Source organism: Mus musculus, chromosome 17 (assembly GCF_000001635.26).
Source record: "Mus musculus strain C57BL/6J chromosome 17, GRCm38.p6 C57BL/6J".
Classification (NCBI taxonomy): domain Eukaryota; kingdom Metazoa; phylum Chordata; class Mammalia; order Rodentia; family Muridae; genus Mus; species Mus musculus.
In genome coordinates this window covers 75,064,488-75,079,245 of record NC_000083.6, presented here as the reverse complement: position 1 = coordinate 75,079,245, position 14,758 = coordinate 75,064,488, and the positions used below count along the sequence as shown (strand labels likewise).

Here is a 14,758-nt window from a genome sequence, read left to right as displayed (position 1 = left end):
ACATTCCACCATACATGTTAGTGAGCTTCGTTTTTAATTCCAACTTGCTGCCTATTTTACAGGATTTGAGGTACACACCATACCCATCTCACAAGATACCCATCCTTTAGAGTCTTTATTTTAGGCAATTCTGAGACTGAGAACAGCTATGAAATTTTAGTCTTAAATGTTAGTCTACACATTCTCAAACTGTTATAGCAGGAGAAACAGGGAGCAGCGGTTAGTATAAATTCAAGAACACTTCGAATTCGTGGCAATAGCTATGGTTAGCAAAGCACATTCAAAGGGAAGGGAGAATTTAACTCCGATTTGATCGATACCAACAAGCTCAACAGATTTGATCAAAACCAACGTCAAGCAGGACCCCATTGTGATGCTGTTGCCAATCATGAAGTCACATGATTAAAGATTATTGGTATGTGTCGGCCATATTGGCACCAGGGGATTTATGAATTTTATAAAGGTAGTTAGTGAGTTTTCAATCCCATTTCCACTGTCAGTTTGTAGCAAGTCATCTTGACAACCAAGTAGTTTTGTTCCTCATCGTATAAAAGTTTTCAGATATAGGAGAAACACATAAGAATCACTTTATGGCTCTGTGGCCATCATCTTCTTGTTACAGAGTGAGAATTCCTAGCCCTCTCCCCATCTTGTTCATCTATGCCCACCCTTTCCTTACTCCCCCCAAAACACTGCACTCAGAGTCCTCAGCCACATTGTGGAGGCCCGTGGTTTTCAACCTCCTAACACTGCAACCCTTTAATACAGTTCCTCATGTTATGATGACCCCCCAAACATAAAATTATTTTGTTGCTGCCTCAGAACTGTAATTTTGCTAAAATTATCAATCCTAATGTAAATATCTAATACGTAAGATATCTGTCATGGTACCCCTGTGGAAGGATCATTCAATCCCCCAAGGGGTTGAGACTCACAGGTCAAGAACCACTGGGCTAGAGGATGAAGTTGCTTGACTGTGGGGAAAGGCACATATCTGTAAGTAGTCCCCCATGTTCTCGACTCTAATTCGAGGATCCTGTCTGCGTGGTCATAGTCAGGACTTCTTAGTCCTGGCCATCTCTAGCCCTTGGTCCCCTGGACTCAAATTCTTCCTCCTTGGCAAGTGTCTGGTTATGCTTACACAAAGACTTCAAAGGACAATGTGAAGGAATTACATCCTTAAAACTTCAACCTAAATGAAAATTTAAGTCGAAGTTTTACTGAAGACATAAAGGTTGGCTTAGCTTCTAGCTGGAAGGGACTAGGGTGGTTATTCACTAACCTTGTGATTAGAGCTCATTTGTGGCAGGAAGGAAGATTGCCAGAACAAGCCTCGCTCTGGGGTAAAATACTGTGGTGAGAAGAAAAATACCGTCTTCCCCATCCCAAGAGTCTCCCTTGTTCTACTGTCCAGAACCTATGTTGATGTTGCACAATAAAGGGGAATTAAAATCGTGGATACAATTAACATTGCCAATCAGCTGGCCTTGAGATACATATTCAGACAAACACAACATAATAATAAGTGCCCTTAAAAGAGGAGCAATCCCAGTGCATAGTAGCTGACGTAGGAGGACTGTGGGTTTAAGGACAATCTGAGCTATTTAGCAAAATGGGGGGGGTGCGTGGGGGGAGAAAGGAAAGGAGAGAGTGGGAAAAGAAGAGAAGAGAGTAAAAGAGAGGATAGGAGGAGAGGTAGAGGGGAAGAGGCGGAGAAGAAGAGGAGGAGGAGGAAGAGACTACTACAACAGGAGAGTTGCCAACACAAGAAAGGCTCAGCCCAACACTGCTGGCTTTGAAAATGAACGAGGGAGTCACAAGACAAAGAAAGCAGCAACATCTAGTATTTGAAGAGCAAACTGCTATCCATTCTTCTACAAAGCCAGAAGGAATACAGTGCCAATGACATCTCCTTATAGCTCCCTGGGACCCATCTGAGCTTCCTACCTCAGAACGATGAGGCAAATGTGTGAAAGGACTAGACGTGTGGCAGCTGTAACAGCAATGACAGAGAACTCACACAAACACAATTTTTAAAGCCTCCGCATTTTAGAGGTTACATTTGCAGAGTGCCTACAGTGCAGGCTGGAGGGCACAGGTGAAAATAGATGAATACCTTCAGACAAGTTCCTTAACACCCCCAGCCAACACCTGAGCTGCTGCATCATGTCAGATGGGGATAATTAGTACTACAACTTGAAGGAAACTGGTCTGTGCTGAGCCCTAAGTACCTGGGACAATGGAGGCTTTGGAGTCCTGAAGAAACTGCTTGGAGAGTGGACTGACATTTTTCTTAAGAGACTGGACTCATTTTATTAAGACTACATTTGGTCTCAAGAAACTAGATTCATTACTGAAAGGGGGCTATTAAAAATCAACCCTGGCTCACTTGCTTGCTTCTTCTCTCTATATCATTTTCCTCTCCTCTCTGTCCTTTCCTTCTCTTCCCTCCATACCTACATGGTCACCCAGTCTTGGGCTATCATCCTCCAGAGCGATAAACCAACCACTTTTCTTTGTATTCAGATTCAGGTATTTTGCTATAGCAGCATAAAACATACTAGGACAAGCAGTATCTATTTCACATTCTTTTGAAAAGATTAAATAATATCGTCCCCCAAAGCAATGAGAGCAATGCTTGGCACAGCACAGACACCCAGTAAACACCGGCTCTTACCATCCATCACACAGCGTCATTCCACTGTGCAGATATGAAACAACTAAACTGGGGAACAGACTGGACCCAAACTAGCACTTGCCCTTTTTAGATGAAAATTTTTGAGTTCCTATCAGAAGTCTTTCAACATAATTGACCAGAATTTAAGTCAAGGCAATCGTCGGTTCTTTATCAAACTGCTTGAGGACACTCTTTTCTCATGGGGCCTAGCAGTGTACAGAGCTCTCAAAGAACACGGGCCATCTCCCCCATCTCACCTTATGGTCTATTCTTCCTTCAAAGTCTACCTCGAGAGTTCTTTTATTCCAGTCCCTCAGGGGACCGGGAAGGTGACTCAGTGGATGGGAGTGCTTACTGCATAAGCCTGCAGGCCTGACTTTGATCCCAGCACCCACATTTAAAACAGGGGGTGGGGTGGAACTCACTTTGTAGACCAGGCTGGCCTCAAACTCAGAAATCCACCTGCCTCTGCCTCCTGAGTGCTGGGACTAAAGGCATGTGCCACCACCACCCGGTGAAATGTCCTGTTCTTAACATGGATGGCGCATAAGAATGCCTTTGCTCATCAGTCCCAGGTGACCTCAAGCTTGAAAGGTGGGAAGACATATATGGTGATAAAAACAATCACTGGTCCTGTTTTAGTTCGTATTCCAACGGAGCCTTGGGATGATGCCACAGTCCTCTTCTTCCGCACCATCAGGCCGACAGCAAAGCCTGCATCTGCCTCTCAGACTTGTCAGGCAGGTGAAGAGCACTAAGGAAAGGCCAACTCAGCACCAAACTGTCTGGGACTTTACAAACACAAGCAGTGTAAGCCCAGTGGAGTGCGACTCACACTCTAAGTACCCATGGAACACACTGCAGGCAGCGCCTTTACCACTATCAATACCTTTCCTCTCCAGGCAAAAAGAGAAAAGAAAACGTTAAAAGGCTTTCATCACTTTTGCACATACGCATGCTGAGGCCAGAAGTCGACGTCATTGTCTTTCTCTATCACATCCACATTATTCTTTTTGTATGTGATTTGCCTGCATATATAGCTGGAAGCCACGTGGGTGCAGTACTCACAGAGGCCAAAAGAGGGCGTAGAAACTCCTGGAAATGGAGTTACAGTTGTGAGCAGCCGTATAGGTTAGTACTGGAAACTAAACCTGGGTTCTCTCCAAGGGTACTGAGTGCTCTTAACCGCTGAGCCATCTCTCCAGTCTCTCTACCGCTTGCTTGTTTGTTTCTTTGTTTCTTTGTTGAAACGGTGTTTCTCACTCAGCCTGGTAACATGGCTGGCCAACAAGCTCAAGGGAACACCTGTCTCCACCTCTTAGCATGAGGACTGTAGCTGTGTAGTGCCCACTTTAGCGTTTCGGAAAAACGTTTTCTAATGTTATGCAAAGCTCTGCTGAAGCTCCCCCTGTATGCCTCTGTGTGCAGGGAAGAGAAACTGCAAGGAAAAGTACGAAGAATGTTGTAAACGCAGGGAAGCTCCGAACAGAAGTGCAGGCGAGGCATCACCTCTGTGAGGGGTCCACTTACAGCAGGGGCTGCTGTAAGTCTTAGAGATCACTTTGTGACAGTAGCGATTCGTGCACTGGAAATCCTTTGGCTGTTTTAATACGTTCTATCGAGGCACCAATAGCAAGTATTCACGCTGCAGAACAGGAGAAATCTCTCTCTAAGGCATGCGCCACCACTGCCCAGCTTAAGGCTTCAGCTCTTGACATAGCTTTACAACGAGCTTTCTTATTGTGGGGAACCAAAATGGAGGAAGGTGAGGAAAAGTTCAAATACAGAGAGCAAACTCCTGGGCTGCCGCTGTCTTTGTGGAGGGCAGAGCACTCTAAGGTACCCATCGCCATTGGTGGCAAAGCGCAGGTCTGTTTCAAAGATTCCCAAGGGCAGTAATTGTTGCCAGGAAGGCAGGAACCTGACAGAGTTGAAGCTCCACATTGCCTCTCCTCCTTCGTGGTGGGGACTTCACTCGGCATTTCTCTCATCCAAACCAGGAGATAAATGTCAAGTAGTCATTTCTCAAGAACTTTAAAAGTAGAAGGCGTCCCTTCTGCGTGGACTTTTACAAGACCTCCTCTATATTTAGCAACTATCTGGCCTGCTATAAACTCACTTGGTAAATATAGAACTCATTTCAAGCCAGTCCTGTTTTTTAAAACGAACAAATTCAAATTCACTTCTTTTGCCTTCTTCGCACCCATGAGGGGAAAGTGCCAGGAGAGAGAATTATTAGTGTCTTTAATGAGAAAAACTAGTTTTTCTAGACTAGCTAAGCACCCTCCTTTGTTGCCTCAGGATACCAGGAGACGGAGAAAACCACCAAGCATTACCCCAGAAAATGAGAAGGCCGGGCTGCATGTGAGTTCTCCAGATAGATTTGACATCCATATCCTGAGAGAAACCAGACTTCCTGCTCAGGCTCAAAGAGGGGGACTGGGCACATTGTCTCCTCCATGAGGGCTTCCTCCTCACCCGGCAGAGATAACAGCTCTGCACTTGGCAAAGTGGTGCTCATTGTACCAACAGTCCCCAAACAACTAACGGACCTAGCAAATAAACAATGTCCCTTTGAGCTCTGGGTCAGGCTCCCATGGTCAGCGACTGTATCACCCATCATGAGTAATAGGATAAAAGCGGGGGAGGCATTCTACAAGAACCCGGCAAGCCGTTTTAGAGGCACTGAGAGTTGTAAACGAACTTCTTTGGAAAACATCTAATGAGTTTATGAATGACGAGAGACAGTACAAAGTTGAAGACAGCTGAGCCATTTTGACCGGTGCTCCTGTGTGAATTATTACACAGCTCGTGCACACTACCACCTGTTCACATAAAAATCAAAGACAGATCGGGGCATGGACCTACAACCTAGCAGTGGCTGATCTGGGGCCACCCTGACAGTTTACATCTGAATAACATCTATAGGGCGCAAGTGTGACAGTGACCTCAGTTATCCTGCAGAATTATGAAGTAGATAAGAATTTAAAGAAAGCTGGGGTTGGGGTGGGGGATAGATCAACCGGAAAAATGCTAGGCTTGCAAGCACAAGAACCTGTATTTGATCCCCGAAGAACACACATTTCTTCTTCTTCATCATCATCATTATCATCATCATCATCATCATCATCTGGATACGGTGACACTCTTTTAATTCCAGCCCTGGGGTGGCAGAAACAGAGAATTCCTGGGGTGCAGTGTGACCAGCCATCCTAGACTACTTATTGAGTTCAGCCCAGTGAAAGGCCCTGTTTATACACGCACACGCACATGTACACGCCTATGGTTCTAACACAGTGCAGCTTCCCCGGGCACATAAAGTGTCCAGACAGCAAGGAAAATTGTGGCATTCTCCTACCAGAAACTTTCTTGGGTTTTGTTTTATTAATTGATCTATTACAATTTTTTTTTCTCCAGAATGTAACAAAAATTATCACCTCGTAGCTGATCCTGAGCTACTATACCTCCACCCACTGGATTTAGTGGTTCAGATTTCAGACACCATATACCTTACAGATGACGCTTTGCTGTGATCTCCACCCCCACCCCCACCCCCCGGCACACAACACAAAGCTATCCTTTTAGACGTCTCATCAGCACTAACATTTTCCTGATGACCCTATAGCCCATCTTTGTCTGATATTTATTTGCAGTGTGTTTGAATCATGACAGAAGTATAACCCAGTTGTTGAGAATAACTAATGAGTTTCTTATTTTTTTATACACTATAATTTCTCTTCCCTTTGCTTTCGTTGTGGGTTGTTTTTTTAATGTGTTTGTTTCTCTACTTGACGGGCACTGTTTTATCAAAATGTCACTCAGTAATCTGTTTTTTCACCAGGCCTTGAACAACAGACTGCCATTACTCTTATCAGATCACATCCTTACTGTGGCCTCTTTTACTGTTGCTGTGTTAAAATTCTCCAACCAAAGTAACTCCAGGGAGTTGTTTTGGTGAGTTCATCTTGGCAGGGAAGGAGAAGGCCCAGAGCTTGAAGCAGTTCGTCACAACACATCTACCGTCAGGACCAGAGAGTAATAATTGCCTGCTACTTCTCAGGTCCCATTCTCCGTTTATACAGACCAGGGTCCCAGCCAGAGATCAGTACCCCTCACAGATGGTGGGTCTTCCCACCTCTACCAGGCACTCAAGGTAAACCACACAGACATGCCCCTGGCCTGTTTCCCAAGTAATTCTACACCCCTCCCAGCTAACAACTAGCTCCAACCACATCACTTTTAAATATATGCCCAAGTCCCTCGCCTTCCTCCCTTCCAGCAGTGCTCCCTAACTTCAGAAGTGCTCCCTTCTTTCGGCAATGCTCCCTACATTTCAGCAGTGCTCCCTTCAACTGCTTGTAAATATGAACTTAATTACCCACTTCTAAGCAGTAAGAGTTTGTGGCATTAAACACTACTGACTACAAAGTTTCTCTGGCTTTCCCTCTGCCCTCCTGGTCTGAGGTCACTCAGAAGTCAGCAGCAGCCATATTGGAGGGCACTGGATACCTCTGTGGAGATCCTGTGTTGGAGTGGAGGCTTCCTATCAGCAACCTTGGCATTGAGTCTTCCTGGCAGTAGAGACCTCAGTATCAGCCAAGCTTTCAGGCGATGGCCACCCCTACTCACCACCTGTCTGCCACATCGGGAGAGACCTAGCCAGAGCTCACAGCTTTAGGCCTACAGAATTCCTGACACATACAATGTCCATCAAGATATGGTTGTTGAACCAGGCTGCTGAGTTACAAAAGATAACTGACACACCAGGCCCTGGAACCATTGCCTGTCTGGAAATGCCCTTCTCAGTTCTGCATGCCCAGGTTCGCTGCCCTTCCCAAGTTCACAGACTGCCTTCTCCAGAGAGCACTCCAGGATTCCACCTTCTCAACATGCCAACAGCTGGAAATAACTGCTTCTCCCTTCAAGTCTCTGAGGAGCTTGGTGGGTATCCTATGAATTCAATGTCAAATTCCCTAAAACCAACTCAGTCAAAGGTAAAAACAAACTGTGCAACAACCCTCTGCCTAATCTAATCTAATAACACACCTGCTCCCACAGGGCCCCCTGCCCATGTCATCTAAACAAAGCAGTTTTATCAAACTAAGCTGTTCTTCAACCTCTCCAGGCACACTCTAGCCTCAAAGCCTCCCCCCAGCCCCTTGTATTAATATTTACAAGGCTCCTGCCCTCTCCTCCCACAGGCCTTTGTTTAACCATCACCCCTAGGGCTTTGTCTAATAACCAACCACCCACACGCACCTCAAACCCTCCCAGCTTTCCCCGGACACTATCTGCAGTTCTATTTTCTCTTTAGCACTAACCACAGCCAACAGATATTGAGCAGCACTGTGCATTTGTCCTCTGCCCTCTGCAGACTGTGAGCTCCCAAAAAAGAGTACATTTGTTCAGGTGCCACCCTTGCTGTAAGGATAAAGTCTCCCTATACAGCTGAACTAAATGAAAACTGTCTGAACCCATGATCAAGACTTAATAAATACTTCAGATAGTGGCTACAAAGGATTTCTTTATGGCATTTTATACAATTTTATTCTGCAGTAGAGCATTTTAAGGGTTCTTAAAAAAAAAGATTCTTAATCTCCTACTTCTCCTGTTAAAAGCAAGACCTTAGGGGCTAGAGAGATGGCTCAGTGGTTAAGAGCATTGGCTGTCTTCCAGAGGACCTGAGTTCTGTTCCCAGAGCCCCACACAGCAGCTGTCTGTAACTCTAGGGGATCCAATGTCCTATTCAGTCCTCTGCATATACTGCACGTTTGTGGTATACAAGCCTATACAGGCAAAACTCAAACACATTATATATATATGGGTTTTCCTGGGGTTTTTTGGTTTGGTTTGGTTTGGTTTTTTGGTTTTTGGTATTTGGGTTTTGGTTTTTAGTTTTTTCGAGACAGGGTTTCTCTGTATAGCCCTGGCTGACATGGAACTCACTCTGTAGACCAGGCTGCCCTCGAACTCAGAAATACACCTGCCTCTGCCTCCTGAGTGCTGGGATTTTGTACCACGCCCAGCTCAGGTACAAAAGCTTTAAGATGCAAATATCACAATTGACAGCATCCTAGGCTGTCTCTTCCCCTTGCCCATATCAAGGAAAGTTTCTGAGAGAAGTTGTACTTACAAAGGTTTATTAATTAGAATTTCCATGATATAAGAAGTTGGAATGTTGCAGGTCCACAGGCCATTTCAACTTCTTAACAGCTATTTATTGTCTAATATTGTATGTAATGATTAGATAACTCATTAGCCACATATGACAGGCTTTCACTGATCCAATAGCTAAGAACATCACTGATAGACAGCATCCAAGGCTATAGCAGAGATTTCACCTGCTTTGCTATGATCGCCTATCTGATGTTTCCACCCCTGTACTTTAAAACATCTTAATATATAACCTTCTTGATTTTGTTACTATAAAAAGTCAATAAAAGGTTCCCGGTTGAACAGGACATTTGGAATGATCTAAATCTATGTTCACAGGTCATGGTCATTTATATTTCATTCCAGAATACACAAGCCATCTCACCTCCCAAGCCCACACCCGATCAGGAGGCAACAGTTCTGACACAAGCCATCTCACCTCCCAAGCCCACACCCGATCAGGAAGCAGTTATAATTGGGATCCAGCAGCTACAGAGTCCAGAGCTGCTTCCCTGACGACTCTGCTTTCGCAGAAACCAAATCCCAGGTGGAACTGAAGCTATCTCTTCTCCCTCATGGCATTCTCCTCTAAATTACCGCATCTCCTCTAAAGAAGGATGGACGTAGACATTACACCTTTAGCTTTATCTGGCAAATGTTTTTTTGCAAACAAACCACCGGTGGTCTGAGGGTCAGAGTCAAAAGGTAGCTGGTAATAGTCACGTTGACTCACATTTCTTGAAACTTGCTCCACAGTTTACATGAGTAATAAGGCTAGACAAAAGTCATAACAACACACTGTAATCTAAGTCCTGATCTCCAAAGCAGAATTCAAGGCAATTTTATTTTTTATTCTTACGATCAGAGCAAAGCTAGCAGGGAGATGTCTAAGTAGGATATAAATCATTCCAGGGACACAATGACATCTGCATTCTAGCACCAAAATAGTCACCATTGACCTCAGGGGAAAGGTGGGCCAGCTCATCCGAACCACAGCCTGGTTTTATACAAGTTACGAATGACCGTCACGTGTTTGAAATGACTGTTAAATTGCCTTCTAAGCATTTACAGACCTGGGATGCTCTCAGCCTGGACTGGGGAACCTTCTTTCTCCAATGTTCAGTAGTCAATGCAAAGATTACTGACTGGACAGAGAGCCAAGAATAAGTGACTGGGTGTGCTCAGCTGTAGCCAAGACATCTTTTTACATCCCTCCACTTGCTACTAAGGCTCAGGGGACACAGAAGAAGAGAAGGTGGAAATACTGTAAGAGCTGGAGAATGGGAAGGACCATCGTGTGTCTTCCAGGCTTGATGGGGCTGATGCACACAACCATGCTTGCCTGCAGAAGAACAAACCAGCAAACTTTCCAGCATAGACTGGGGCGATCTCAAGGCCCCACCCCTTACCGAGGAGCCACTGGCAGCTGAGACCCATTCTCTGTGTGGGAGACCAGGGGTGGGCTACCCGTGCTCCAGCGGATGGCTCTCTACCTCTGTGCAGATGAGCAGCACTAATTGAACTTAGTCCATTTATTTAGAAAGAAAGAAAGGGAGGAAAGGGAAGAGGAAGAGGAAGAAGGAGGAAGAGATCAAATTGGGAGGGAGACATCTTAGGGGAGAAGGGGTCCAGAGGAAAATGGGAGATGGTTATGATCATATTTTACCATATACTTATATGGAATTCTAAAACAATTAAAGATGTAAACATTTCTTAAGAAAAATAAAACAAAGAAAAAAGTTTGGGAGATGGCTCCTACAGTAAAGTGCTCGCTGTGCAAACCTGAGGACCCAAGTTCAATCCCCAGGATCCACATCAAAACCAGACATGGCAGCACACTCATCATTTCAGAGCTGGGGGAGGAGGGGGAGACTGAATATACATGCATGTGTGCATACATACATAAATACATACATTCATATATGGCTGGGTATATGCCTTCAATCCCAGCACTGGGGAGGCTAAGTCAAGTGGATCTCTGTGAATTCAAGGTCAGCCTGGTCTGAGAAGGGGGCTTGGGGAGGAGCTTGGGAGTCAGTTGTAGAGAAAGACATCTGACATTGACCAATGGTCTGCACAGGTGAATATACATGCACATATAAACACATAACACTCTCGCGTGCAACTGATAAGTATGATTGAGGAAAAAAATCTATATTACATTTTGTAACTTGCGATTCAAATGTCAGTTCTATAACTGAAGGGATTTGGGGACGCAGCTAATGTCACCTGTCATTCATGCTTTGGGGCTGCAGTGGCACATCCAAGCACAGAAGGCATCTATCCTACCGAGCGGAAGATACTATCTGTTCCTTCACAGAAATGTTTGCCAAGCCCTTCCTGAAGGATGGATGCTGGGACACAATGACAGAAACACCGTTAACACCTAAGCCTGTGAACAAGTCACCCGCCCTAAAGCTGACTTTTCTCCTCTGTAAAATGGGCTTATTTTCTATTATTTTGCACCCGAATTATAGACTCATTGTGAGTTATAAAGTGGTGACTCGTGTGACATTTCCAGACTAGTGCCTGGCACACGGGAAGCTCTGATGAGCTGTTACATGTCACGTAGAGATATAAAATGTGTTATCAAAACCATCAGGTTTCTACCTAGCCCATGACAGAACTAAAGTTTTATATTACAAGAAGAAACGAAAGAGGAAAAAAAAACTGAGAAAAATAAGAGGTATTTGGGAGAGAAGAGAAAGGAGAAAGCTTTAAGAGACCAGATCTGCAGAACCAGTAGGTGGTCAGTTCCAATGAGGAGTATTAATGGAGGTGGGCGGGCTTGTTAAGAGATCAAATGACCTCTGCGGCTCAGTGAACACTAATCACCACATGGAAGTGCTGTCTCCACTGGGAAATGCTTTCTAAATTCCAAGCAAGTGACTTACAAATGAACCCAGGTCAAGTCCCTTTTTAAGCTGGGGGCTTCCTGTATTTGACATTCCTATGCACAGGACAAGTGGTCGCTGCAGTAACTTCAGCGTCTTATTGTCCATGTGTAGTCGTTCATTAAGAGGAGACAGTTAGACAAGAGCTCCTCTTCGGGCTGCTTGTCACGAAAGTCACGGGAGGTCAGGGACAATTTTTTCTTATCCCTGAGTTCCTATCGTATTCAGTGCTCCCTAAGAGCAATGTGGGGGTAAAAACAAAGTTCCCACAAATAGAAAGCAACTGCATTCACCAAACACGGGCCTGCATGGCAACTGAGGGGCAGACATTGAGCGGTGCACAGTGGATCCATTTGACCTGGGCTGAAACGGAGGATTACCTCCTCCCACTTCTATCCAAAGCTACAGCCCTGCGGCTCCCGTCATCCTTCAAAACTGAGCGTACGCATCTCTCTCTTTTTTAATTATCGTTTCAAAACTCTAAACCACCCCCATCCCCCAAGAGAATTATTTTTAAACTCTTTCTTAAAAATTCTTTTAAGGAGCTAAAGGGATCTGCAACCCTATAGGTGGAACAACATTATGAACTAACCAGTACCCCGGAGCTCTTGACTCTAGCTGCATATGTATCAAAAGATGGCCTAATCGGCCATCACTGGAAAGAGAGGCCCATTGGACACGCAAACTTTGTATGCCCCAGTACAGGGGAACGCTAGGGCCAAAAAGGGGGAGTGGGTGGGTAGGGGAGTGGGGGTGGGTGGGTATGGGGGACTTTTGGTATAGCATTGGAAATGTAAATGAGCTAAATACCTAATAAAAAATGGGAAAAAAATTCTTTTATTTCAGATGTGATGAGGATGTTGCATGCATGTATGCCTATGGTACATGCGCATGCCTCTGAAGGCTGCAGATCCCCCTGGAACTGGAGTTAGCAGACAGCTGTGAGCGAGCACGTGGGGGCAGGGAATTGATTCCCATAAGTCCTCTTGGAAGAGCAGCCAGCACTCCAAACTGATGAGCCGGAAATAAGAATTCTTAAATTTACAACTCCACAATCAGGCAGCTATGTTTACTGTTCCCTCCCAAGTCTGATCCCTTATAATCTTAGCCGCACTATGGTTACTTAGGGTAAAGTCATTCGTCAAGTCAGTATCTTTAAGGCTCTTGATACGTGAGTCTAACATGGAGGCGCTGAAGAAGGAAGAAGGATACTATGGTACAAGAGATCTCTGTAAACATGTTACGGAGGGTGGCTTAAAGCAGCATGTTCAAGAGTAGCTAAGGAGCATCTAGACCAGAAGGAAGTTGAAAACACTCACTGAGGATGTATCTGCTGGGAGAGTCCCATTGATGGCTTTGGCTTGAGGGTCAAGGTCATCTGGGCCACTGGACTGACCCTGGGCAAGGTGTCTGCCTTCTTGGTTGACGTATGTTTTGCTGCTTGCTCAAGGGGGGCCCACGAAGACCCAGGATTCTGCCCTCCAAAGGCTGGCGGCATGGTGTCCTGGGCAGCTGTGATCTCGCAGGCTTTGCCCTTTGACCCTGGCTTGCACACACAGAGCTGAGGCCGTAGACACATCCCTCCGTTCTGGCATGGCGGAACACAGCTGGCTGCAGAAGACAACACAAGACACGGTTTTGAGGGAAAGCTCAGTAGAATTTACCAGTTCTTCCAAAGGGTTATTAGCAATATAGCTAGATGCTTCCCCCAAGAACACAGTAATGGCAGTGGTGGGAATAGTTGATACCTGTTAGCAGCCTATGTGACAGGTATTTTACATGTGTGTATATAATCAACAAACAACTTCTAGAAACTGTTTTTAGCAGACATTTATTATGCCCATTTTATGGATAAAGAAACAAATGCAGAAGTTAAATGGCTTAACAAAGGGCAAACAATTGTTAGGAAATAGAAGTTAGGGTTCCAATCCAAGTAAGCTGGAACCAAAGGCATCATTCTTAAACCCCATACACCACAGGCTTAAAACAATAAATATAGATATAACCTTAAGAAGGTATTCTATGGTGGATTGAGAAAAAAAATGGCTCCAATAAACCCCCAGGGAGTGGCACTATTAGGAGGTCTGACCTGGTGGGGTAGATGTGGCCTCTTTGGAGGAAGGGTGTCCATGGGAATTGGGCTTGGTGGTTTCAGATATTTTAAGCCAGGTCCAGTGTCTCTTCCTGCTGCCTGCTGATCCAGATGCAGAAACCTCATGCCTGCCTGTATGCCACCGTGTTTCCCACCACGATGACAATGAACTAAGGCTCTGAACTTTAAGCCAGTCCCAATTAAATGTTTTCCTTCTAAGAATTGCCATGGTCATGGTGTCTCTTCACAGCAAAGGAAACCCTAAGACATATCCCGTCACTCTTTTTAAAGTTATACTCTATGGCTTGAATTTAAAGTGTTGGGGTGGGGGGCTATAGGTATATGGTACATGAACATATGGATGAGTATATTTGTGTGTGTGTGTGTGTGTGTGTGTGTGTGTGTGTGTGTGTGTAGCAATAGGTGTATGGAACATGAACATATGGATGGGTATATTTGTGTGTGTGTGTGTGTGTGTGTGTGTGTGTGTGTGTGTGTGTAAATAGGTGTATGGTACATGCACATATGGATGGATATATTTGTGTGTGTGTGTGTGTGTGTAGCAATAGGTGTATGGAACATAAACATATGGATGGGTATATTTTATGGGTGGGTGTGTGTGTTGTGTGAGTGTGTGTGTGTTTGTGTGTGTGTGTGTAGCAATAGGTGTATGGAACATGAACATATAGATGGGTATATTTTATGGGTGTGTGTGTGTGTGTGTGTAAGCACACATGCCTATGGAGAGCAGAGGGTTATACTAGGAAATCTTTCTCAATGACTTTTCACCTCAGCCTTCTGAGCCCAGTATCGGCACCTAGAAGCTGTTGTCTCTGCTAGGGTGGTGCCCACAAACACCAAGGCATCCTGACTCCACCGATCTGCACTAGAGATGGGAATGGCATTGCAGGACTTTGTGATCATATCTGGCTTCTTGTGTGG

At 45.0% G+C, this 14,758-nt stretch overlaps 1 protein-coding gene across 7 annotated transcripts in view; it reads right to left on the bottom strand.

The window, feature by feature from the left end:
* Positions 1-14,758, bottom strand: part of Ltbp1 (latent transforming growth factor beta binding protein 1) — a 387,033-nt gene that overhangs the window by 313,267 nt on the left and 59,008 nt on the right. For all 7 annotated transcript variants that reach the window (XM_006524348.4, XM_030249831.1, XM_006524350.4 and 4 more), the window contains exon 3: positions 13,044-13,335. In XM_006524348.4, the coding sequence (XP_006524411.1) occupies positions 13,044-13,335 (292 nt within the window). The remainder of the gene's footprint in view (positions 1-13,043; positions 13,336-14,758) is intronic.